This window comes from Calonectris borealis, chromosome 7 (assembly GCF_964195595.1).
Source record: "Calonectris borealis chromosome 7, bCalBor7.hap1.2, whole genome shotgun sequence".
Classification (NCBI taxonomy): Eukaryota; Metazoa; Chordata; class Aves; order Procellariiformes; family Procellariidae; genus Calonectris; species Calonectris borealis.
This window is the reverse complement of record NC_134318.1, coordinates 16429787-16455698: the sequence shown is the minus strand read 5'-3', so window position 1 is coordinate 16455698 and position 25912 is coordinate 16429787. Positions and strand designations below refer to the sequence as shown.

The 25912-nt window shown below is 41.4% G+C and overlaps 1 protein-coding gene across 1 annotated transcript in view; it reads left to right on the top strand.

Moving 5' to 3' along the window:
- LOC142084166 (L-threonine ammonia-lyase-like) overlaps positions 1-25912 on the top strand; it is a 35221-nt gene that overhangs the window by 5783 nt on the left and 3526 nt on the right. Inside the window, exons 3-11 of the mRNA XM_075154371.1 lie at positions 2371-2713; positions 7146-7262; positions 8152-8393; positions 12647-12812; positions 13285-13381; positions 14298-14373; positions 15093-15218; positions 16405-16572; positions 16886-16943. Of these exons, the coding sequence (XP_075010472.1) occupies positions 2371-2713; positions 7146-7262; positions 8152-8393; positions 12647-12812; positions 13285-13381; positions 14298-14373; positions 15093-15218; positions 16405-16572; positions 16886-16943 (1393 nt within the window). The remainder of the gene's footprint in view (positions 1-2370; positions 2714-7145; positions 7263-8151; positions 8394-12646; positions 12813-13284; positions 13382-14297; positions 14374-15092; positions 15219-16404; positions 16573-16885; positions 16944-25912) is intronic.

Below are 25912 nucleotides of genomic sequence, written 5' to 3'. Positions count from 1 at the left end.
CAAGGATTGAGAATCTGATTTACTTCCCTCCTTTGTTCTGCCAAAAAAAGAAAATCCAAGAGTAGGGCCAGAAATCAGTATCCCATTTTGGTCTTTTTATCTGTAGATAAAAATATTTGATGGCATTAGTGTGGTAAGGCATTACTCTCTAGTTTGTACTTTCTAGCAGAATTCTAGTTCATCAGTGAGCTTTTTGTGGTCATTTTTGGCTGGGTTTTTTTACGGACTTTTTGTAGTTGATTGCAACAGATGCAAGGAAAAAGTGTGAAGTTATCTCCTATCTCAAATGCCAGTCAGTAAAAAAAAATTTGACCTAGAAAAATCACAAATTTTTTATCTACCTATATATTTTACCCTACACATACCCTTTTAACCCATTGCCAGTGTAAGAAATATCATTCATTGCTAATGCTTGCTAAACATTTTAGATAATATGTTTAGAGATAAGATGTATATGTTCTCTTTTTGGAGTGGTTATGGGCTACGTGTGATACGGAAAATGGTTTTTTTGAGGGGGAGGTAGGGAATGCACTCTTAACAGCGATGTGGCCTCTTAGATGATGATAGCTGTTGTTTATGGCAGGGGCTGTGCTGTAACAAGCTCACGGGGAGACAGTCTGATCTGATTCTCATCTTTGCATTAAGCTAACTAACATGCATGAGAACTGACACTGGAAGCTTAACATCTTTATGAAGTGTTCCAACTCTCTAACCCCAAAGGAGCAGAAATGCAGAAAAGTATGGAATAGAGCTACTTGATAAGCTATTTAATTTGAAGGCAGAATGCCTGCTGTTTGGGTGTATCAGCTTTAAGATACGGTATTGGGAAAATATTTTAAATCACAAGTTTCAACATAAGCAAGTTACAAATGTGTAAATACTTTATTTATTTATCTTAGAAAATTAGTGTTGATTTCATTAATTTTGGAGAGAGACGACCTTGCTACAAAAATTTTCCTTTTTTGTCTTCTGTGAGGATTTACAGAATGATTGATGCTACTGGTATATTATTTGTTTCAAATAACAAAACCTTTTATGTTGCCTGTATTGTTACGTGAAGTCCCCAGTGGGACAATTGGAAGTGTAATAGGAAGCAGAGCTACTGGCACAGATTATTGGGACCACAAAGAAAATGCATGACACTGCCAAAAGTGGGGCAATTGCTCAAAAAGCGGCTGTTTCTAAATATTTTTAAATTCTTTTTGGAAATTATTACAATGCATATTACAGTGCTGATCGCTGCTGTAAAACTATGGCAACATTTGCTTCAGCCAGATCTGCTGATGAATAACTGCATAACTTAAATCCAAATTATTTTGTGAAAATGGTAAATATTTTTGTTGGAAATGATGCTGAAATCTCTGACATAATGTAACGTATATTTTTTAGAAAACCCTTTCTTCCAAGTAGATTAATATTGAGGGGCTCATACCATCTGTGTAATCATAGCCACAGACCAGGGGTGGTATCAGCTCTTTTCCAAATCACTGGTCTTCTGCTTAATGTTCCTTTTCCCCCACATTACTCTCCAAATTCCAAGAATTCCTAGAAGTTTTGCATTTATTTGTTAGTAGGGCTGCAAAATCCTACACTACAGTGTATTATCCCTTGTGAGCTCCTGAGCACTGTGGACCATAGAGTAAGGCAATTGAAGGTAGGAAAAGTGGCAAATTTTTGTAGCAGTGTTGTCTCCCCAAAGCTTCTTGGGGAAGGAGGTTTGTGTGGCTTCACGGTGTTGTCTTATGTACAGGTGTTTTTATCTATGAAGTGTTAACTCGCAGATCAGGAGACCTAGTTCTTTAGCTCTGTAGTAGGATATAATTGTTATCCCTTATCAAAATAATCCCATCAGGAGGCAGTTGACGACTGTCAAGTCTATGCTCTGCAAGTATGCAAGAGCAGAGAAGCAGACCTCTTGTGTACAACGTAATGACATTTGTTACTGCTATTAATAGTATTAGGGAATGCTCTGCAGCAGCTATTTGCCTTTTTTGAAAAACATGGAGTTGCATACAGCAAATACAATTACAAAATTTCTGGAAGCACTGAACTGGGATCATTGCGGATTGAGACTAAGTACTGGGGAAGGTCTGGGTGCCCAGACAGCACAGATTATATCTATCTTATTTTCTTGGGTATGACAGTTTCCCAGTTTGTCCACATGCCAGGTTATCTGTGGCTTTTCTAAAAGCTGGCTGGTTACAGTAGTTTTCAGTCCAGCTACAAGATAAGGCAATAAGACAGTAATAATTCAGTCTGCCTATTTGAGGCTTGCAAAGAGCAACTGAGATGGGCATCCTTCTTAAATGCTAAATGTCAAGACTTTAATCATCTCAGTTTTCCTAACAAGTTTCTTTTATTTGTTTTCAGGGATGACAATAAAATAAAGAAACAAGATGCTCCAGCACTTTGTGATCTTCACTGTTGTAAGGATGGGCCAATAAGAAATGGCCTTATTGGGCAGAAGGCACCCTCTATCAACCCTGAGAGACTGAAAGACTTTGGTGAGGAGGATTACCTGAACGGGGACGTGAAGACCTGGGAAATGAAGATAGTGAGCCGTAATGAGGAGTTACTTAGGGATGCCCTTTCCCGCATCCCTCAGTCAAGCAGTAGCACCAGCCCGTCAAGCTATAACAAGCTGATTCGATTTGAAGATATTAGTGCAGCAGCTTTCAAAATCCAGTGCGGTGTTCAGAAAACCCCCTGCATGGTAGGTAGTTTATATGGCTTTGCATTCTCTCAGTATTTCTTTTATTTTCTTTATAAAAGTTGATCAGAAATGAATGAAGAGTATGTGTGAGTTGCAGCAGATAGATCTGTGCAAGAGGACTCATGTTCATATTAGCTGTTGTTAACTGTCAATAAGCATTTTCTTCTTACCTGTTTACACTAACCTAAATCCTCCAAGATTGCGGTGACCTGTAAACAAAGGATAAACCACGTTAGGCATAGACTTAACACACTATGATATTATGCTCCCGGTGAAAAACTTTTGCTACAAGGAGCCTGAGTTGCAGACGACGGGCTATCAGTGTTTGGGTAAGCAGTCTTCTGGGAGGGTCTGGTTTGGAACCAGCCCTAATATTTGGAGAGTTTGAAGGTACAGATTTTCCTTCCTAGCCTGGCCAACCTGGCAAGGCTGGACATGTTCTGTAACCAGGTGATTCTGCCACATGCGTCTTCAACAAAACGAGGATGTTAAGATACACACGCACAAACATACGCACCTAGCTATCGATCAGTCTAGGTATGAAAATGACCGAGACACCCCCATAAATGTACAAGCATTTGCTAAAGCGTAAGAGAAGTACAGTGGCAAGCTATTTAATTCGTAGTGTATTTCTACTGTTGGGAGCTCTTCATGAAGGCTACTGTAAGCACTCTGTGGCTCATCTCCTCTTTTCCCTGCAGTGGGTGAAAAGAGCATCTTTGCCAAATGGCCATTCATAGCAGCAGCCCCAAATTGTGCTCTCGATGAATCCTTCCTTGTTGCTGACCCGGGGCACCCCGCCAGCCTCACTGGGGCACCCCGCCAGCCTCACTGGTTGTGGATTGTCTTTCTGGCCTGCACAGGGAAAGGACCTTGGTGTCTGAGTCACTCCTTGGGGTTAGCAGTCCCTGGAGCAAAGCAGCTGGGTCTGCAAGGTGCAGCAGTTCTGGTTCCTGGATGGTGCCTGCTGATCCAGAGACATCATAACTACTTTTGGTGGGTTTTTTTCAGCTTAGAGTTCCCAAACTAAGGATAGCTCTGTTTTTTGTAGCATGCTACTGAAGAAGTGTGTCTTGTGACAAAGGGCATGATACAAGACTGTTTGGGGCTGTAAAAAACATGCAGGGTAGCGTTGGCTGGAGTTCAGGGAGTCAAACTGGATGCATTTTGCATTCATATACTGCCTGTTCAGAGTGACTCAGGAATAAACGGTACCTGGATTTCCTTTCAGAGTGGAAGAGTTGGCTTGCTCAGGAAGGCGGTGGGGGGAGTGAGCAAACACACGTGCAGCACGGGTGGTCGGGGGGGCAGGGCCGGGGCGAACAGAGGGAGCGTACCAAACTCTGCACATCGCATCGTTTGTCACCAAAACTCTCAGACTGTCATGCCTGAGAGCAGAGTCAGTGCTCTAGACAGAAGTGTCAATCTTCTGCTTTTGTGGAGAGACTGTCCCAGGGCGAGAAGATTTGCATTTATATTGCAGGTAGCGAGCACTGCACTTCTCTGTAATTGACAACTCTGGTCATATTTGTTAGATGGGTTTAATCTTGCTGTACAAAGGTGGTCTATGGGCAGGGAGAGGGGGAGTGTCAGGGCGTAATTTGGAAAGCAGAACTAGCTAGCTCCGTACCCTTTGATAGCCTCATCATCCCTTCCCTGCAGCTCATGGCTTCATGCACTTCTGCCAAACTAGTGAAGTCTGTCTCAGCCCCGTCCCCTGAGCCACGTCTTTGCTCTCAACGCGTCCTAATGCAGGAAAGGGCGAGACTGCACCACTGAGTCCATCTTCTGCTCCTGCAGGCATCCGTGTAACATGAAACTTTTCATAAACCGATCGTGCTCCTGCTCACATGTAGTTAAGCTCTCTTTGGCCCATTGCCACCATTTTTTCAGGCAGCTTTGCCCCTCAGCTTAAATAGTTCTTTTCTCTTGGGTGTCCCTGGCAGATTTATGCAACATGGTTGTATCCCCTTTCTGCATTTACTGTGCCAAGCTAAACAGGCTAACTTTCTTTAGTCTCTTTTTATGAACTGTGCTTTTGGGATGATCAGAATAGCGGAAAACCTATATCCCCACTTGTTTTAGTGTGAAAATAGCCCGTGACTGTTGCTAGTCAAAGTAATGTTCCCACAGAAGTCATTAGTATATGTTTCATGTTTCAAAAGGAAAGTATTGAAAGCACAGAGTGGTGTCAAGAACACAGATAACCTTTATTTTAACTCATCGCTGAGAGGTAAGAGCCCCTTTCAGGGACATTTGTTTGGATTAAAAAAGCAAGCATGGCTATAAATCATTCAGTTAATTGAACGGAGAAACACTTTGCAGGGTGATTCCTAATCTGCAGGTAAGACCGTGAATGGAGTGTCCTGGATCCTTATGCAGGAGTTTGCCTGGAGCTGACATATGGCATCGTGAATGATTGTAACAGATGTTATAGAGGTAGTGTATATAGGAAAACAAGGAATTAGCATTAAATTGGGAACTTGGTTTGGTTACTGATGTAGGAACTTCAAGGGTTGTTTTGTGTTAGCTTTGTGGATGCCAAATGGAGGCTGTGCTGTGTGTTGCACATTAGACACGGTATCTGTAGTCCTTAGATAAGATCACGGTGACAAAAGGGAAAACTTGCGGGCTGGTTCAATGAGTCTTACAAGATCACGCATGAGGTCAGTACAACCGAAAATAGCACTGACACCTCCTTTGTTAGAAGTAATTGCTATATTTAGGCTACATGGAAAAAAGCCTCAGTTAAAGGAAGCAGAAAAGGATAACCTAAAGAGTTAAATTATTGAGTATCAAAATGAAAGAAAAATAATAATAATCTGAAGTACACCACCTCTGTGGTAAAGAGTGATTTAATGACACATATTTTTAAATGTAGGAGACTTAACAACTTTATAAAATCACAGGATTCATCTCCTTAAATCCTTTTTCTCATTGTTCACTCTAGAATCCAAGATTCTCTACAAAACCAAAAATGATAAAACTAGTACAGTATGTGAAGAACCAGTAAAGTAGTGTTTCTTGCCTAGTGTTCTTGTTCTGTTTTGCATAGACATTCTCCATGGATTAGGCTGCTTAGGATAGAAACTATTATCCTATTAGTGTACTAAGCACTTTCCATTCTTTCAGTTCTGCAGCCAGATTTGCAAAGGAGCAGCAAGTGGTAGCTCCTATTGCAGGATTTTCAGAAACAAAATAGAGAATCTGGCCCCACCTATGGGTGAGGAACTTAACATATGCTTGTAAATCCGCTAAAAAGCCTTGAAACATTAATCTGAAATATTTAGTTTCATTGTATACCTTAAAGGTAGTATCTGTTTCAGATATGTTTAGTTTATATAAATTCACTCTGAAAGTCCCACAATCTGAAAAATATGTCAGTACATATTGCTATGTACGCTATACACCATATGCCTGACACTGCCAGATACTTTTTGAGATAAATATTTAAAATATATTGTCATGCTGTCTTTTAATCTCTCTCTCTTCGTGACTTGTCATAAATGAGGGCTTGATCCCCTAAATCTCCAGGTCCTCATTTGCTCTGGCAGCCAATGGAAGAAATAGAGCCAATTACGAAATAGAGACGCAGTAAGCCTAGGGAACTGGAACCCACAGGTATCTTGTTTAAAACTCTTGTTTTAGATAATATGGTAATAGGAAATTAATATGGCGATGCATGCTGTGAGTGTCTTACTACAAAAATTGATAAAGGTTTGCCATTAAAAAAAAAAATTTAAATAATCATGCACTTGGACATTGCATCACATGTACTATGCTTGCTAATTCCTCTCAGCTCAGGGATCCTCTCTGTTCCAAACATTGATCATTTTCAAACAGCCGCTGCTTACACTTGCAATCCTGGGAAATATTTTTTATTATTTCCCTCATTCTTCAAATAAGAAATGTCTTTACTAATGTCGCAGTGGCCTTAGGATGCAAAATGGACAATATCCAGTAGTGAATCAGTGGCAGAAACCATAGCAGAGTCATAATGGGACTCAAGGAGGATTTTTCTAACTGCTTTTTTATCTATTAGGGGATGACCTTATTTTTTTGGGTATTCAATGTCCAGTTCTGGCAAGTGCTAAAATAGCAGACCGTAGGGTGGTTTTTTAAATAATTGAAAATACTTATTTTAATATCTTGTGTTTGAACAGTAAGACCAAAACAAGTGCTATTTTCAGAATTCATAATGGCATGGGGTACATATTTCACTGCTGCGAAGTTGAAAATGACTTCCATAAAACAGAAGAATCTGGTAGATAACAACACGCTGTCATGTATTTCTAAAGAAACAGGTTATGAAATTTACCTTTTAGAGCTCATACATAGCAGTTGAATGCATGCCTCACCAGGGAGCTGATGGGGTGTGGAAGATATTTCTTAATTTTAGATACATCCCCATAATAACATTTCTATACTCCAGTATTCTAGGCTATCCAAGCAGTATGGAATGGACATCTACCTAAAGAAAGAGTTCCTCCAGTACACGGGATCTGTGAAGGAACGAGGTGTACTTTACCTTCTGACGTCATTGCCTCAGGTATAACAAAATGTCAACGTTCAAAAAGAGGTAGATTCGTTCTGCTTCACAAAAATGGAGCAGAATTAAAGACAATTTTACCCATAATGTCCATGGAATTGCAGTATTTCTTGCCTTTTGAACCATTGTGCTGAACAACATAGGTAGGTCTGCAAGTATCTGAATGTAAAATACTTTACTGCTTTATTTACATTTGGCCGATCTGCTGGTGAAATGCTTAAAAATATTTGAAAGAAAAGCTTGCAAAATGTAAACATCAGCATTGTTCTGTGGCATTTACATGAAAGTGTGTGTATGCGTACTATGGTTCTGACATGTCGAAACTACCAAACTTTAAGTGATGATGAAATTGAGTTACAATGGGTGATGAGAAGGATCTAGACCACCACTTGATTTTGTAATGAGTTTCAGAATCATTACATGAATAGCTTGTTTATCATTTGTCATAGGAGGTTACTGAGTCTCTGCAGCAATAATAATAATTATAATTAGCATGATACAGCAGCCCAGAAACAGTGGTTATTCCTGCACTTTTGTAATAATATGAGTAAATCCTTCTATTAAAGGGAAACCTGAAATGAAATAATTTCATGCAGGCGGGGAAGAGGGACCAGGTGTTGGCTCTTCTGAGATCAGATGGAGTTTTGCAGCTAATTCCAGTGGAACAAGAATTGAACCCAGAGGAGTGCAGGAACAGGGACTGATCTTGTGCTGTCTTAGCTCTGTGTGTAAGTCCTGAGATCACACCAGACATGCGTGTATTGTATCATAATATCATAATATGATCAGCTAGTAGAGGAAAAGGAGGAAGTCAGACCATTAGAACGAGCTAGGGTCATAGGGTCATTGTGACACTATATAATGTGCAATAAGCAACCCTGTTTTTTAGGATCAGCAAAGAAAGGGGGTGATCGTGGCTTCGGACAGTAACTTTTCCATGGCTGTTGCTTACCACGCCTCAGAGCTCCGTATTCCAGTGTTTGTCATCATGTCAACCAGCACGTCCCCGTCCAGAGTGAAAATGTGCCGTGAGTACGGTGCCATGGTTATATCCTATGGCACTACAGCTAAGGATTCCCAGACACATGCAAGAAGGTTGGCACAGGAGAATGGTTACCTCTACCTCGAAGAGTAAGTGGAAAGTCAGGCTGGTTAGAAAGATTAGATTAGATACTTGCGCAGCTCTGCGAAAAACCAATTACTTTCATTAAAATGTGATCACAGGTCATCAAAATGTTCCCATTACCTGGAGTATGGACAGTTACATATTCCCCGGCACAAATGATGAATCTTTCTGTAGCAGTTGGGGATGGAAACCGAAATGAAACACTTTTCCACCAAATTAGTCAAACTTCTTGACTGGGAATTATACAGGCTAGTATGATAATGGACATATGTTAACTCTTTATGAACCCTGTCAGAAAGCATTATGGCTAGCATTCATTTTTGGTCTCTCTCTTGTTTGGAGTAAGGTGGCTAAAAGCTAACCTTTAATGCAAAGGCTTCAGTGGCATAGTGTAGAGCAAGAGAAGGTTAATGCTGTAAAATTTTTGCATATCTAGTGTGAGTGACAAAACTGTGATTCTGCCTTGAAAAAAGATGATTAAGAGGCTACTTCACACGTATATTTAAAGTAGCTAAGGATGAGTATAAATTTAAGTTTGAACTATTTGAGGTCATTGAGCAAGCTGGATCTAATAAGAACATGATTAGAATAAGGTAAGACAGGCAAAAATATTTAGAACAGATCCATTTTCCCTTTTTTTCCTTTTCTCTCTGCAGTCTTTTCCACCTTTCCCTTCCCTTTTCTGTTTTTTTCTTAACTTTTTTCAAGTAAGATTTCCAAAAGCACGGAGGGGTGAATCATTAGCATGAGGTAGCTGGCAGTCCCTCTGATGCACTGAGCTGGAATGTTATTCTCCCTCCCCATCGCCGCCTCTGTGGAGGCTTTATCTACCACTTCGTGTTTGTACGGCACCTACTGCAGCGAGTGCCTGTTCCCCTTCGGCTGCTAGGCACTACTGCGTTAAACGTAGTCATAGTGAGTGACCTTGCTTGGAGAGAGGATCCCAGGATGAGCAGAATGGAGAAAGTCCTCACTTCTTTCCCGGTTGGTTTATTGGGAAGGCAATATTAAAAACTGTACTCTTCAGCTGCACTGTTAGCTCTGCCGACAGCAAGGGACCCACAGGGCTGGTTGGTGTGCCTCGTGTGTCACCATGGGCACAACCCTGTCCCAGACAGAGACTTTCAAAGAAACCCAAGGGAATGAGGTGCCCTAGATCCCACTGAATTTTAAACCCATTTAGGCTGTCTTTGAAAACCACAGCTTTCCATAACTTTGTGATTTCCAAATTTCTGTCAGCCATTTTTCAACTGATGTGTTAACTCCCAGCTGGCTTGCATCAGCTATCACGTTCGCACGTAAGAATTAAATTATTTTACTGTAATTTCATGTTTAATCTTCCCCTCCTCCCCAAATAATTATTTATGTTACATAAGGTAGATATTCTCCAGGTTCATGAAGCTCCAGGGACAATGCATGTGAATTATTTCAGCATCTAGCATTGAGGAACTCTAAATGTACACGTTACCAATAATAACATCAAAGCTCTCCGATTTATTTCAGGTTTCATGTTACAAGTAGCAGGTATTTCAGGTTACAAGAAACAGTGTTATTCAATCTGTTACCATGTTTAATCAAAACATCACAGATGCAACTTTTCACACTCTGGAGGAAAAAAAATAGAAAAAACCCCTCCTCTACAATTGTGAAACGTATTTTGTTAGGTGTAGGCTGGGAGAGCTTTCCCAGAGAGACGTATGCATGTATGGATAGCCAGCTGTCTTCAATGTGTGTCTGACACACAGTCATCATCACTTGCCACAGCTGTCTGCAAAACATCAGCTGATCTCCTGTGCTTCAGAATGGAACTTCTGAAATGTCATTTTATTTCAGTGTAATTCTAGCTCGCATAAAATCCCTAGCAATTTGGTCTCTGGATCTCCTTAACCAACAATTCATTCTTTCCTTCCTGAAGTAGACATTACATGACTGTCTTTGGTTTTACCTGCACAGGTAATGTCCCGTAGTTGGGTGTGTCAATGCCAGTTCTTCCCATTTCTTGAGTGCAATTAAAATACTGTGTAATGAAAATGATCATGCAAGAGTTCACTTAGAGGAAGGAAACTTTTTATCCAACTGCAACTTCCTGTGAAATTCCAGGAAGGAAATGTGATTTTTCAAGTTGGAATTCAATCATTAAGTCTACCTGATTGCTGCCTGGGTAACATGAGATTTTTAATAACTATAGATGTTCAGGACCTCATTATAAATGCAATGTGAATATTGCCACATAACACAGTACCGCTGGGATGATGTGAGAAAGATTGATTTGTGAATCAGAGAGGTAAGAGTGCTACAGATTGAATTACACACCTTCTTTCCTTGAGAGTCCAGTTTTCTCTTGTGTAACTCCATATCCAAATACCGATCAGCCCTGATCCTCGTTCATTTGTCATCTGGTTGGTCTGTTACTCTAGGAAGGACAGCCGATAGCTTTTGAGCCCTTTATTTGGAGAACAGGGGAACAAAGCCTGCTAGCTGCCACGTCAAAATATCATTCAGAAACTGAAGCCCGACAGCCCATCTTTGATTACTGATCTATCACACATTTCAGAAGGCAAATGGCCAAATTTCTAGCTCTGACTCAAAAATGCTTGTTTAAATCTACAGTCTAGATTTACCTGCCCTTTTCCTTGATTTTCCTTCAATGGCGTTTGATACTGAGAGAGACATATTTGCTTTCACAAAGCAAAAGTAATCAGTCACAGTGCAAATGAAATAACTCATTTTATTATAAAAAGCTGGTGGCTGATCAGTGAACTGGTGTTCTAACTACATGTTAGCAAGGAAAACATGATTATCTGAAACAATCATTCAACCGCTAATAAATCTCCATGCCCAGAGCAGTCTCCTCTGGACAGAATTTTCAGTTGTTAGAGAAGTTTTACTCATGAATTAAATATCCCAGGTCCTCATTCATTTTTGCAGTTCCCCATGGTTTCCCATGTAACCATGGCAGGGGTAAGTCCGCAAACTCAGTTCTGAATTTTATTTGCGAATAAGGTTCCAGAGGAATTGTTCAGGAGACCAGTGATATCTTTTGTCACATATAAGAAGTAGGAGAGAGCTCCTTCAGTATCTTGATAAAGACAATAAATTCAAGGGTTCAGTTACCCATCCCACTATGACTCCTTGCCTTCGTCTTTAGCTGTGCTGCAGGAATGAAAGTTCATTCATCCCATCCTTTCTTGTGTAGTTACATAGCCTCTCGCGCTGAGGAGTTTGCTGTGTTTTGCTACGTATGTAGCGTTTGCTACGTAACATCTCAAGAGGGCTTTGGCCTCCACCTTGCAGGCGTTCTGTGCTCCTGTGCTCAGCCTCTCTGTGCATGTCTAACAGTAATAAAAGCATAGATTCCTAGTACCTGAACGTCCTGGGTCAAGTAAATCAAGTGAAGTAATTGGATTTATAATTCTGTTTGCTTATCCGTTTGCCAGAAAAAACAGAACATACAGGCATACAGAGGTCTCATATTTTTTTATTCATGTATCATTCTACATTTACATCATTGCTAACTTTTAAATAAAATGCAAAACAGCTTTTAGAAATAGATCCAAGTCAATCGTGTGACTGTACCGTAGACTTTTTTCAGTTTTTTGACTGTTTGTCCCTATTCTGCTCACTATATTACCTTTGCCTGAAAGTGTTTTACCAGTGAGTGTTTTGGCACAACTAAATGCTTCTCTTACCCTTCCAGAGTCTTCCAAAGTAATGTGAAGGTATCAGATACTGGCCCTGGACTGTGGAAAGACTTAGCTCTGTAGCAATCTGTTTGGTATTTGTGAGGTTGAACACAGTGCTTAAATTTCATGAAAATTCCCATTTATCACAAACACTAAATTCCACTTATAAGAGTGGAGTATAAAAAGAGAAGGAGATTTCCTTTTGAGACTTTGCTTGAGACTGCAACATTTAAAATTTATGAAGCTGAAGGAAGTGATGGCAATGGAAACATGACTTCTGCCTCACCAGCTCTGTAAACACCTGATGCTGGCAACAACAGAGATGAGTGCTCTTCAGCATGAAGGCTATTTGAGGGGTTTGGCAAGGTTGCAGAACTTCTCTCCCAGTAGGTAACAGCACGCGATGGTCTGCCTGATGGCAGTGTCCTGTTGTATTGCCTCCTCCCCTCGTTGTGCCGGTGATTTACTCTCACATATGTCTTTTTCTGCGGAACGATGTCTTTAAAGTAGTAGATTGAACTATCATTGTGTTGACAGCTGTGAACCCTGCTGAGCTGTGCCCTTCCTTCCCGCAGGGAGGATAGTGCTGTCTACCTGTCGGGCCTGGGAACCGTGGGGCTGGAGGTGTACGAGCAGGTGCCAAAGCTGGACGCGGTGATTTTCCCTGCAGGAGGCCACTGCGGCTTGCTGGCAGGGTCGGCTGCTGCACTCAAACACCTCAACCCACATATTTCTGTAATTGTAAGTTTCCTTTCACCCATGAAGTGTTGCATTTTGGCATCATAGCTATTTTCAAAAGGCACTGGTATCTAGTGATAACGCTGCACTGGTATCTAGTGATACACTGGCAGAGACTGCATATGCTGGGGACAGGGGCTATCTGATCCCGTGGGCTTCACCTAGGAGAAGACCCTCTGAGAGCCTGGGAAGCCTCCTGTCCCTTGGCTGCTTGGCTGGATTTAAGAAGAAATGTGGGAAGACTCTTCCAAAGCAAATGAAATCCAGCTCTGTGTGTTGAAATAATTTCTTGCGGGAAAAATTTGGCCCTAAATAAGCCACAGGATAAGTTTAGTGATAGAACAGTTATTACGCAATTTAAAATTAATTATTAATTTGAAGAAGAAACTTTGTGTAGCTTTTTTGGTGTCCGCTTTGGTGGTGACTTCTGTTATAACTGCATCAATAAAAAAGTGACAACAGGTGTCTTCCCCAGGGGGTCGAATCTGAAAGTTTCCCTGTATTGCAACAGTCCTTAAAGGCTGGCCACCCAATTGAAGACCAGGCTTGCAGCAATCATCACTTTTATGGAGGTAAGAAAATGCATTATTCTTTTGGAGGTAAAATAAAGGCTGTAACTGATGTCTCCAACCATATTATTTTCTCATTAATTCAGTTCAAACAGATTTTAAAGGAAATCTCTGAAGAGTCAGAATTTAATTCAAGCTCTAAGAGCAACTTCTGCCACATTTCCCCTCCCCACCACCCTGGGGTACAATGCTATTTCCAGTGCACGTGAAATGTTCAGGTGAATACTTAGAAACGTGAGAGTATTTATCTGACCATTGTGCTCACAAGCAGCATCTTAACCAGTAAAGTCAATGGGAAAGCGCTTGTGTAAAAGACTGATTTGTGAAAAAGCAGGAAAATATGGTGCTTAAATATTTAGACTCACAAAACTGTTCTCGGAACAACAGTGTTTATAAATGATACAGTTGTTTCCACATCATTTGCTCAAAAAACCTCAACTGTTAAGCAATTTAAAAACATCCTGTTTACCTGATGTTCAAATCTCTGGAAGCTTTGGGTTAAATAGGAGTTTTAGAAACAAACAACTTTTAAACTCTCTCGGTAAGCTCTGCCTGTCTCTGCACTCCTTTGCTAACTGTCCTGCTGTAGCTAACAAGCCCACTGCCATGCTTGGTTCTTCTTTCCTTCAAGCCTCGTTGAACAGTGAAAAGTGCTGGGCTGCAGGGTCACTCTCACAGTGCAACTATGCCAGTGAAGAATCATAATTTTCTTAAAGGGGTCCAAAATGGCAAAATCTTCCTGCGAGATTTAGTCTTTTGTTACTAAACGCATTTTTGTCATATAAAAAATCAAGCAACTTACGATCATGTAACAGCACGGTGCTGCACTCATTAAGGGCACAAAACAGCCAGCACTCTAAAAAATGTTGAACTTGTCTAAAGCAGCCAGCTTCATATTTTTGTCTTTTGAAATATCCAGATGTGAGCGGACTTTGCTTTGGCAGCAATGCTTTACAGCTGACTGGGAAACTTGTGGATAAAGTTGTTGCTGTGAGGTAGGTGAAGAAAAACAGTGAAATTAATAATACTGGGTGAACATTGTCGTGTCTGAAAAACGTGCTGTACCACCAAGCTATGGTGGTTCTTCATGTACAGTGGGGAGAGCAGGCTGGCAGGAGTTGCCATTATGAACACACTGTGAGAGCAGGGTGGTGGTGGGATGACGTTCCTTCCAAGGGGGGCACTGAAAACACTGAACCCAATCCCACATATCATAGAATCACAGAATATCTCAAGTTGGCAGAGACCCATAAAGGATCATCGAGTCCAACTCCCTGCTCCTTGCAGGACTACCTAAAACTAAATCATATGACTAAGAGTGTTGCTCAGACTGCCCCTTTGGCCAAAACTTCACCTGCTGCTAGTACCTGGTCATGCTCTGGGTGTAAAACTTGTCCCTGTTGTGTTCTACAATACTTGAAGGCAGCCTTTGACAAAACTCTTCTGAATCTTCACAGAAAGGCCAAGTTGGCAGAAGGTACTTCCCACTAGGATTTAGCTAGCGCAATGGTTGGACTAAAAAATGCCATCCTGTCTTTCAGTTAATAACAAGACTGAGATGTACATTCACCCCCAGCAGCACAGCTTTCTGTAACACCACCTTGGGGTCGTATGTACCTGGGGGGATGGAAGGTATCCAGTTATACATAAATGTATGATCTTCTGCTTTTGGTAGCTCTTTTGTTTTGTTTTGACACAACTCTTTTGCTTTCAGGGAGGACGACATCCTCATTTCAATGCTGAGATTGCTGGAGTATGAGCGAGCCACGGTTGATGCAGAAGGGGCCATTGGACTTGCAGCGTTGGTTGCAGGCAAGCTGCCCGAGTTGAAGGGTAAAAGGTATGGCAGCTACTGCAAACAGGGAGCTGTGGCAAAAGCATGAGGTTGAGTGCCTTGGTCCCAGGAAACGGAGAAAAGCTACTTGTTTTATGAGTGACAAGGCAGTTCCTGCCCCTGAGCTGGCAATGGGCTTATCTGTGGCATCTACTTCAGGCTGAAGAGACCACTCATAGGTCAGAAGACCGTGTCGAACAAGACAAATGTCAGCCTGGAGACCTGACAAATCTTCTCATTTTCCTGTATCCTCAAGTGGTTGGGGGAAAGGCAGTAACACACAGCTCCACAAGGCATGGTCACATCTGCCAGGAGAGCATCCTGCTCTTGTCAGCCTGTTGCCTTCTCTCATTCCACTTGTGGAAATCTGGAGCTAGGCTGTCGTCTGCACTCGCTCATTGGCACCTGCCTCCCAGCCCCGAGAACTCCTGCCTAGAGAGTCAATGGGTTTACCCTTGCGCTTAGCGTTAAATGTGTGGGTAAGTGCCTTCTTGCATCTGGGCAGTCCAGAATGTATTTAAACGTATACATGTACTCAAGACAAAATAAAATTTCCAATGCACAGCATTGTACGCTAAAATACTGCTGAGGCAAATCTTCAGAAGAGGCTGACAAAGTACATACAGAGCAGCAACAAATTTCAATTCAGTACAGCTGAAATAAAAGGGAAAATGCAAAGGTTTGGTTTTAAAGAGGTCAGGTTTGACTCTGCAGAGAGAGATTATTACAGACTAACCATGTGGCTCTTCACTTGCTCTTCAAACATTTCTGCACTCATTTTGCAGGGTTGAGATGGATTTAATTAATGGTTACAGAAAGCCTTGAACATACATGTTGTCTAACTATTAAGAGGCTGAGACTCAGAACTTCCAGGGAAAAATGATGTCACATATTTAAAATTTGACACAGACCTAGAATTCTCCAGCTAATTATCTCTAACAAAACTAAAATCTCCAGGAAATGCGAAATGAAAACAAAGTTTCAGATCAACAAATGCAGCCAGCTTCTAGGCTCCCACTGCCTGCCCACAATTGATACTGAGAGCCAGGAGCCCCTCTGACATGTAATACATATTTATCGAAGGGTGGTCCTAGCAGATCTTAAGCTGATACTGAATACAGTGTCTGTGATTTATGGTTCCTTTGCACAGACAAGTGCTAATCAGAAATCCTATTTTTCTCTCCTTTTTCAGAGTGGCAGTTGTTATATGCAGTGGAAACTTGGATTTACATTTGCTGCAACAGTGCATAGCTCGTGCCCTGACCCTCGATAACAGAGTGTGCAGATTTTCCCTTGTGCTTTCTGACTGCCCAGGAGACATTTCAAAGCTACTGGAGATTTTGGCTCGGGAAGAAGCAAGGTAAATCAGACTAATAGTAGGGAAATATAATCATGGAATAGCACAAAGCTTATTAAAGATTTGGACATGTTTCTGAATGTTCTCTGAAGGCAAGTCTGTAAGTAACTAATTAATAAAAGGGTTTTTCACTGTTATATTTCAGACAAACTTTTATTTCCTTCATTTTTGTTTCAATGTGAAAGTACCTTTTCAGCATAAATAAGTGTCTAATACAGAAAGCAGCAAAGATAGTTACTGTCCAAACACTTACAGAAACTATTTTACAATGGCGAAGGATTGTTGTGATCTCTAATTTATCCCTTATTTGATCTAGAGTTTTGGATATCAAACAAGAACGCACTTTTGTGACATCTGAGCTCTTCACTGTTGAGGTAAGATCGCCCCTAGTTTATTCTGTTTTCCTATATCTCTATATGACTATGTTGAAGAAGTCCAATAGAGTGCGCACAGTGATTTGGGGAGCAGTGTGATAGATAATTTCTTCTGCGTTATACAGCATCTTGCCTCACCAAACACTTAGCAGGCATATAAATAATACAGGACCTGTTTTACCTGCTATTGTGACACCCTGGGTGAAATACTCCAGCTGTTACTATTGCAAACCTTCCTGACGTGCGTGGTGGTGTGCCGGGGGTGGTGAGCAAGCTGCAGCATCGGTCCAGAACTTGAAGAGCCAGCTGTGTAGGCTGGCTGTAATTATCTGAGAACAATTTGCCTTAAAGCAACGTGGAGAACATCCTTACTCTTAAGGAATCTTCATTTTTAACTAGGGCCTCAGTTTTGTACCTTATCCACAAAGAGCACAGAGCAAAATCGTTATTCCTTTGTTGAGTATTTGATACAGTAACCGTGAGGAGGTGTTATCAGTTAATGGCATCTCTTAAAAGGATCATATATCTCATGACATATCTTTTATTTCAACTGGTTTGGCAAAGGTGTGGTTCCACTGATTTCATGCTACTGCTGTCCGAGTCCAACCTGACTTAGTTTGTGAAATCACAGGTGGAAGTCAAATTAGGGATTTTGCTAAACAGGCTCGTAACTGGAATTCAGTTATGCTCCTGAGTAAGCAAGTTCTTCGATTTTGGCATTTAAATCTAATTTCTGATCTGGATGCAAAAACCGGCTCAGTATTTTTACTTGCAGATACAAAGAATCGGTTCGGTTAAAGATGACTCTAGCAAAGGACTACAATGAAGTTCACGAACGTCTTTCAGAGCATGATGTTATCAGTTTTCTCAAGTGTCTAGGACTAAAACCACGTTGTTCCGCAGTGTGCCGTAACGATAGGCCAGCTTACTGGTTTGGGTAACTTGAAGATAACGTGACACTGTGTGAGGTAGACAAAGCCCTCTGATTCAGTGACTAACTTAGCTTTGAAGAACCTTTTTACTGAAGGCTAGATTCGACAAGCCCTGTAACTCTTCTAAAGTTTTCAATGTGATTTTTGTGAAGTAAGGCTTGTAGTTTTTATTAATGCTACTAAGTAAATTAAACAAAATCCACTCTCTTAGTTTTTGATTGAGAACGTTAGAACAATTTTCCATTGCTCTTGCTACCTCTCCCAATGAGGCAATTTTATCAGAATCTGTAGTAAATACAGTCCCTGAACAAAAAAAGTGCCATGTGCTATTGTCTGCACTTTAAACACTGTTTATATTTTCACTGACTGTCCACTTCAAGAATCCGAGTGTGTTGTACTACAAGAGGGTTAAAGGGTGGAATTTGGGTCCCTGAATAATTTAATTGGGTGTTGGATTTGCATGATGGCTTTTAATCAGTCTGGGAGAGGCTATTGGATAATTAGATGTGAAGTACAAGGCAGTGATCCAGATATATAGACCTCAGTGACTTTGGAGGCAGGTCTATCTGGTGACAGCTTTTCTTTAAAAACTAAAACACGGGTAAGCAAAAAAGGTAAAATATTGAATTTATCTTTAAGCATCAAAATGAATTTGCTCTAATCAGATATAGAAAACTGTACATATTTTCATCGTAAAGCTAATACATGTGGGGGAGGTTTTGCCTTTTTCTTTGTTCCTTGTAAGAGCCAAAGCCCTGTGTCAGCAAAGCATTTTAAGCATTTGCTACTAAAGCAGACCTGCAAAGAACTTTGTATCATTTTCATCAGCGTAAATCACAGCACATTAAATTAAGCATGCATTAAATCTGGATCAAGAAACAAAATTATCATGTGTTGAACTGGTGGTAATAATAAGAAAGGCATTACAGCTATACCCACTCCACTCTAATACATACTTTCGACTGTGGATATAGATGAAGTGTTTGACAGAAGAGACCGGTAAGTGTAGTGGCTTATTTGAAACACTAAATCAGTCCTGTCAAGATTGTCATCTCAGTATTTAATCCTTTTAGATTTACCCCTTCATTTCCAAGGGAGAGAAACTTGGCTTCTAGTCACTGCTTATCAGGAAGATAGAGCATTTTTTTTCCCTCTAGTGAAATGCCTTGCTGGGTTAGTGTTTATTCACTTGGAACACTCCGTGGGAAGATCCTTGCTGATAGTCTGATTTCATGGAGTAGTAAAAACTTTCTAAAATGAAGCTTTATGTTCAAACTACACTTTTGGAAAAATAACTTTTGGAACATTTTACTGGCAAAAATAAGAGGTTTTTTTTTATTTAAAAAAAAAAGGATTATGGCTACGTTAGATTCAGCTGATTCTTAATGAAGTGCCTTGTGCAGTGCGATCGGCTGGTCACGTTCTTTGGAACAATATGTGAGTTTCTTTTGGATACTGCTGCTCATACCTCCAGTTTCCATACCACCTCTTTCCTTGTGGCTCATACTGGATTTCTGTCTTGCAGAGGACTACACCCTAATTCACTCTTACCTGAGCAGTTAGGAGATGGCTTCCAAAGTCCCAATATTGAAATGGATAACTCTTAGCAAATCATACAAATAACCAGTCTGGTAGGCTTCACATTTTAAGCTATTGAAGCAGGTTAGATGACCAGAATATCTAGACAGAAATAAAGATCAGAGCTAAGGAAAAGATCATCTAGTACCACCAGCTAACTGGATATAGAGATCTAAAGGATTACCCAGTTTGTGGGAGGAAGCTACAACTTGCTTCTGTGAACTTTCCCTATTCTTTATCAGTAATATTCCTCAGATTCAGTGTGGGACAATTTATCGCTTAAATTGCTTCCATCTGTAAACCTCTTTATTACCATTTAAATCCCTTTAATTTTGTATTATTATTGACTCAGAGACAAGTCAATGAGTAAAATCAAAAAGTGACTTAAGGTAAGAACTATCTTTCTATGAAGCCATGCAAGGCTCTGCTATAGATCAGCAGCTTGCCTGCTTAACGGGTGTCTCATATTTGGACTCAGGCAACTCAGCTGAAAAAAAATATCTTTGAGCTCCTGAAGTTTCTAGAAAAGTCTTCTCCTCACCACTGAAACTGCAGCATAATCAGACTGGCAAGTACAGGAGGGTCCTGGAACAGAGCAGCGAGGGCCTGCAAGGCGTTGAGGTGCTCCAGCAGCTTTGCAGAGAGGCAGCTGCGGTGGCAGTTGTCCCTCTGACCTCGGTCCTGTTTGATGCCATGGGGTTGTCTGGTCTGCTCACTTTAAACCTCTCAGGAGCTTAACTCTGCTGTGGTTTTAAATAACTCAGAAGAGACCAGTTGTAAAAAGAACATCCATCACATTACTTCTCCCTCTGACTGTGCAACAAAATACTAATTCGTAAATCAAATACGGCTTTTTCTTTACGATAACATTACACATTGTCCCAGTGGTGCTGGGTTTCCTGGCTCACTTTGTGTGGTGTAATACCTGTTTTTTCCATACAGTTTATTCACCTCAGGCCAGAACTCATTAAATTATTTTAGTCTGCTTTGGTCGATTTCAGTAAATTCCTTTGGGCCAACTTGCATTTTGTAAAAGGCTGGAGGAGAATATTTTGGATTGAAGTCCTCAGTTGCCAACATATTCCATGTTATTGTCCTGTGAAGAGAATACAGAGGAGCACGCAGCTGTCCAACCACAAGAAGGATGCTATCATTCCTAAAGCATTTCCTGCACGACCCTGGGCAAGGCACTGTTTCCGTGCAGTTCCCCACCTGCAAAATAGAGACACTTGGAGTAGAAAGCTCAACAATACATTTTTTCTGAGGCCCTTGTCATCGTTTAACCCCAGCCAGCAACTAAGCACCACACAGCCGCTCACTCATTCCCCCCTGGTGGGATGGGGGAGAGAATCAGAAGACTAAAAGTGAGAAAACTCGTGGCTTATCCATGGCCACACACTTTGAGGTGCTCCAGCATGACCTCATGCACAGCCACTGATGTGTACTGAGGTGTACCTTCTCAAGTGTGGACTTATACTTGGGCCGCAATCCCTTCAGAGGTATACCTGCAGCGGCACACACATAACCACGGCCACAGACGCTTGGAGATGTACCTGCTCGGGCATGGGCTTATCCACGGCCACAGACGCTTCAGAGTGTCCTGCTCCCATGTGGACTCACCCACAGGTCACAGTCCCTTCGACTCGAGTTCACACTGGAGTTCCAGCCTGTCCAGCACAGCAGCACAGAAACAGCAGCGATGCCCTGGCCATCTGTCAGCCCAGGCGCATCGCCATCGCTGTTATCAAAATGCTCCCAGGCACAGCAGGGTAAGATGATCAGCAGTGCAGCAGTACAGCAAGCAAAGTAAGCAAAAAGCTTACTAATGAGCACAAGACTTTAATATACAGTAAGGCAAGCAAGCCCCATGACAAGCACGGGAGCCTGCCAATCAATAGCTAAACAGCAATAACAGCTATAAATTCAATCTAGCACATTCCAATCAAACCTGTCATTATCTTGAACCCTTTGAGGCCCATGTTGGGTGCCAAAAAGGGCTGTCGTGGTTTAACCCCAGCTGGCAACTGAGCACCACACGGCTGCTCGCTCACTCCCCCCCGGTGGGATGGGGGAGAGAATCTGAAGAGGAAAAGTGAGAAAACTCATGGGTTGAGATAAAGACAGTTGAATAGGTAAAGCAAAAGCCGTGCACGCAAGCAAAGCAAAACAAGGAATTCATTCACCACTTCCCATCTGCGGGCAGGTGTTCAGCCATCTCCAGGAAAGCAGGGCTCCATCACGCGTAACGGTTACTTGGGAAGACAAACGCCATCACTCCCAAATGTCCCCCCTTCCTCCTTCTTCCCCCAGCTTTACATGCTGAGCATGACGTCATATGGTATGGGATATCCCTTTGGTCAGTTGGGGTCAGCTGTCCCAGATGTGTCCTCTCCCAGCTTCTTGGGCACCCCCAGCCTCCTCGCTGGTGGGGTGGGATGAGGAGCAGAAAAGGCCTTGGCTCTGTGTAAGCACTGCTCAGCAGGAACTAAAACATCCCTGTGTTATCAACACTGTTTCCAGCACAAATCCAAAACACAGCCCCATGCCAGCTACTATGAAGAAAATGAACTCTAACACAGCCCTCCAAAAGAATTTAGTCATTTTCTTTAATAGCATTCTACAGCAGGCTAACGTGGAACAGAATAGCCTGCCCCAGTTGTAGAAATAAGAACCTGACTCCGGGGAGGCCAAAGGTAGGAGCTGGTGGATTATGATCTGACTTACGTAATGCGACGGTAATTTGTTTGTGCTTGTGCTCAGGGACCTGAATGCAAGAATATGCCAGAGATAAGGGCTCAGGTTGCACAACCAAGTGACAGCTGTGGCAGCTGAAACGCTCTTTCTCAAGCATTGCATTGCTCTGACCGTGGGGACTATCTGGCAGCTGATCCCCAAACCATAAACTGAAGTGCTGTTGCCAAATAGTCTGTAATGTGCAGTAACCTACACTGGGTGTTTAGTGAATAATTCAGAAAATTGCCCAATTGTTGATTTTTTTAATAGAAATGAAAAGCCTTGCTTTATTTATAGAACTGAAACCAGCATATATAAATAACGTTTGCATTTCCAACTCCAGTGATTTTCATGCAAACAAACCCATACTGTTGCTGAGCATGGTGTATCACAAATACTAAGTTATGTGAATCCTCCGAGACCAACAGCTTAGAAGAAGATGATGAATATGGTTTCTAGGATTAAAGCAGTGGGATACAAAGGTTTAATGAATGAGTCAGGGACATGAGGAATTGCACTAGCTGGTTATGATTTATCTTTACACGGAGCCTGGAAAAGCACAAAAGACTGAAATCTTTTGATTGAGCAATGCTACTCACATTTCTTCTGCTCTCTAGCATTTGCTCAGCATATTGTCCACCCAATATCTTTATTTGCACACACAACCTACAGACATCAGGCATCAGGGAGTTGAGAGATGTGCTGAATTAATTTTTAATATGTAGGAAACTATGATCTAAAAAGCGAAGTGCCCACATGTGAGACTTGCAGTTAAAAGGCAGCAGAGGTGCCCACCCTGTTGTCCCAATCATTCAGCACAGAACTTTGCAAATTTCCTCCTTTTGTGAAGTTACGAACTTTCCTCTCTTTCAATTGGGATTAATTCCTATGAATATTTTAATTTATGCATCTGGATTTTGGTGTCGCACAGAGTAATAACTTGTGATCAATTTTTTCCTTTATCTTTTTTTCAGCCTTTGTCCTGCTCCCTCAATTATTTCTAGTTATTAAATAAAACCCACAAGACATCAGTATTCTGTGAAGACTGTTCTGTCTTCCATTACTTGTAGGCCTGCTATAAAAAACCCCAACAGGCTAACTAAATCCTTAGGCTGGAATCAATCTTTAGATTACCTGCCACAGAGAGCGGAACTCTAAATGCAGTAAAGATCCATCTGGCTGGTTATTTTAACGGTCTTACAGGACCAGATAATTTTTAAATTATTATTATTTTGTAATCCAGCAAGGATATAATATGCAGGAGAGAAATGCATAAAATGTACTTTGCTGTTGTTGTTGTTGGTTTTTGTAGGGTTTTTTTGATACGCAAAAAAGAAAGGTCTGCTGTGCAAACATGGTCCTGCAGTCAATGAGAGCTCTGCTGGATCAAAAAGCCTGTGTCTAGTACTGGGGGCTTATGGGTTTGAAACAAATTTAAAGTAAAGTTTTCTCTAGTTGTCGTGGGTTATCTTGTCTGGAGTATAAGAAGCATCAGGCAATAGGTTTTGTCATTTGTTCTTAAATAAGACCAATCTGGAGCACTTACTCTTAGTTCATCTGTTGGTACGCAACCTCCTGTAGCGAGTAGTGCCTGGGTGACTATTCATCCTAGGCAAATATAATCCCCATATACCTCCCCATGAATGTGAGGATTGCCCTCTTGGACACTCATGTAAATCATACTTCCCAGGTGAAGCAAATAAGAGTGGAAAGAGCGGAGTTCTGTGAAGGTAAAACTGCAGTGTAAATTGCTTAATCTGAGCAAGAAAGCAAACTCTTGTCGGCCGTGTTTAGATCTGTAGCTGCTCTGAAGTGTAGTGTGATTCTCTGTTCGCCCCTGCTGTGAGCAAATGTTCTCTCTTCCTCTATTTGACAAGTGTGAAAAATCAGGTAAATTTCTGGAGTTATTTATTATTGCTGCTGCTGCTGTTATTACTTTTAAAATACACTACAGCATATTAATGGCTGTATCACGTGGTGGATGCTCTGCACGCATGGAACAAAAAGTCAGTATTTATCCAAACTGTTCACAAGCTCTCTGGCTCCAATGTAGTCTGTCTGGCTTCAATCATTAGCAGAAAGAAAAGGGCAGAGAGGAGGATAGTTAGCTCTGTAAATCAAAATGCGTTCCCATGCTTGCTCCCAGGGCAGAGCGGCTGCTTGCTGCCACACATTCAAAGCTGAACCTGGCAAGTTCGGACTGGTTCCAAGTGCAGCAATTGATTTGCTCAGGACAAAACAGGGATGGTTGCTGCAGAAGGGGGAAAAGGTTGCTTTTTTAAATTACAGACTCAGTGAGAGATGAGTGTGTGCTCTTGAAGATATGACTGCAAAGCTTTAGGGGTTTTATACGAACCAGGGAATGGATAATGGGTATTTGGTACTTTGGTGCCTAGATATCCTTTAGATACTTTTCCCAATCTTTGCGTTCTCTCCTCTTCCCTCATTATTAATTGTCTTCGGTGACTGTCCTTCTCTTGAGACTAAACCCCACTTTTTCAGGAGAAAAAGAAATTAGCATCTAATTTCTGTTCCAAAGAACCAAACAAGAATAGAACTATGTTCAGGATAAGAGGCAAAGAATTACAGGAACAGATCAGAAATGTGGCTTGTTTCATGATAAGAAGCTATAGCCATTTTCTAATTAAGTGAGCTCATGGCTGTTTAGAACAACCTGTAGTTAGTGTTTTACCTTCTCATTCAACAGTTTTGCTAAAGGTTTATTGTTATTTTAAGCTCATTCCCGGAAACATGAATTCACAAAGTTCTTATTTAGAAATGTCCTCATAAAGATATTTGAGTAGAGACAATTTTATTTTTTGCCTTGTTGCTTTCTGTAAAGGATGCAGCTCTGATACGAACATCATACAGGGCATCTGCCTCTAGTAGTCCACCTTGAGGTTACCAGGGCCAGTTTTTTCTCTATTCTCTGTAGATTTGCCTGTCACAATAAACTCTCTCTGTTGTTGCACTGTGACTCATCTTGGATCCTTTCCTTGCTAGATTTCCATGTTTCTGTGAGATCTTTTTTCCACATGGCACTTTCAACATCAGTGGTAATACCAGCAGGGTCAGAGGTGACAGAAGTTAGTAGTCTAAAATGGTGAAGTATAATTTTCCTTCTGCACCTTCACATTGGTGCCTCACCTTTGGTAGTGCCCAGATTTTCAAATGATGCAGTAGAGATGTGAGTATGTAGAAAAGATGGATTAAAGAAGGATTGAAAAAATTACATTGAAGTTATTGTCTTCAGTGGCTGCATGACAGGATTGTCAACAATACTTGTGGAGGCAAGTGAAAAATAAAAAGAAAACTATCAAGATTAGGTTTGCCTGGGTTTAGTTTGATTTAGCAGCAGAACCACCATTACAGAAAACTAGAAGTGATGCAACGAGCAAACAAAAAATCAGAATAAAACAAGAAGGTGTGAGAGTAGATGAAACCAGCCAGAATACTGCAGAGATGATAAAGGACTCTTTATCGGAGGAGGGGATAACTCCATGAGCGAGAAGAGGAGGAGAATATAAAAAGCTTGAAGGAAGGAACAAACACTGCCCAGAAACAGGGGGTGAGGTAAAAGTCAGAGATGGGTGAGGCGGCAGCAGCACCACGTACGTACCCCAGGGAACGGAAAAGAGAAGCTGCTAATGGATGACTTCAGAGAGGCCAACGGCAGGCAAGTACTTGCCCAGGAGCCAGGAGAGGATCAGTCTATCTTCTGCAAAC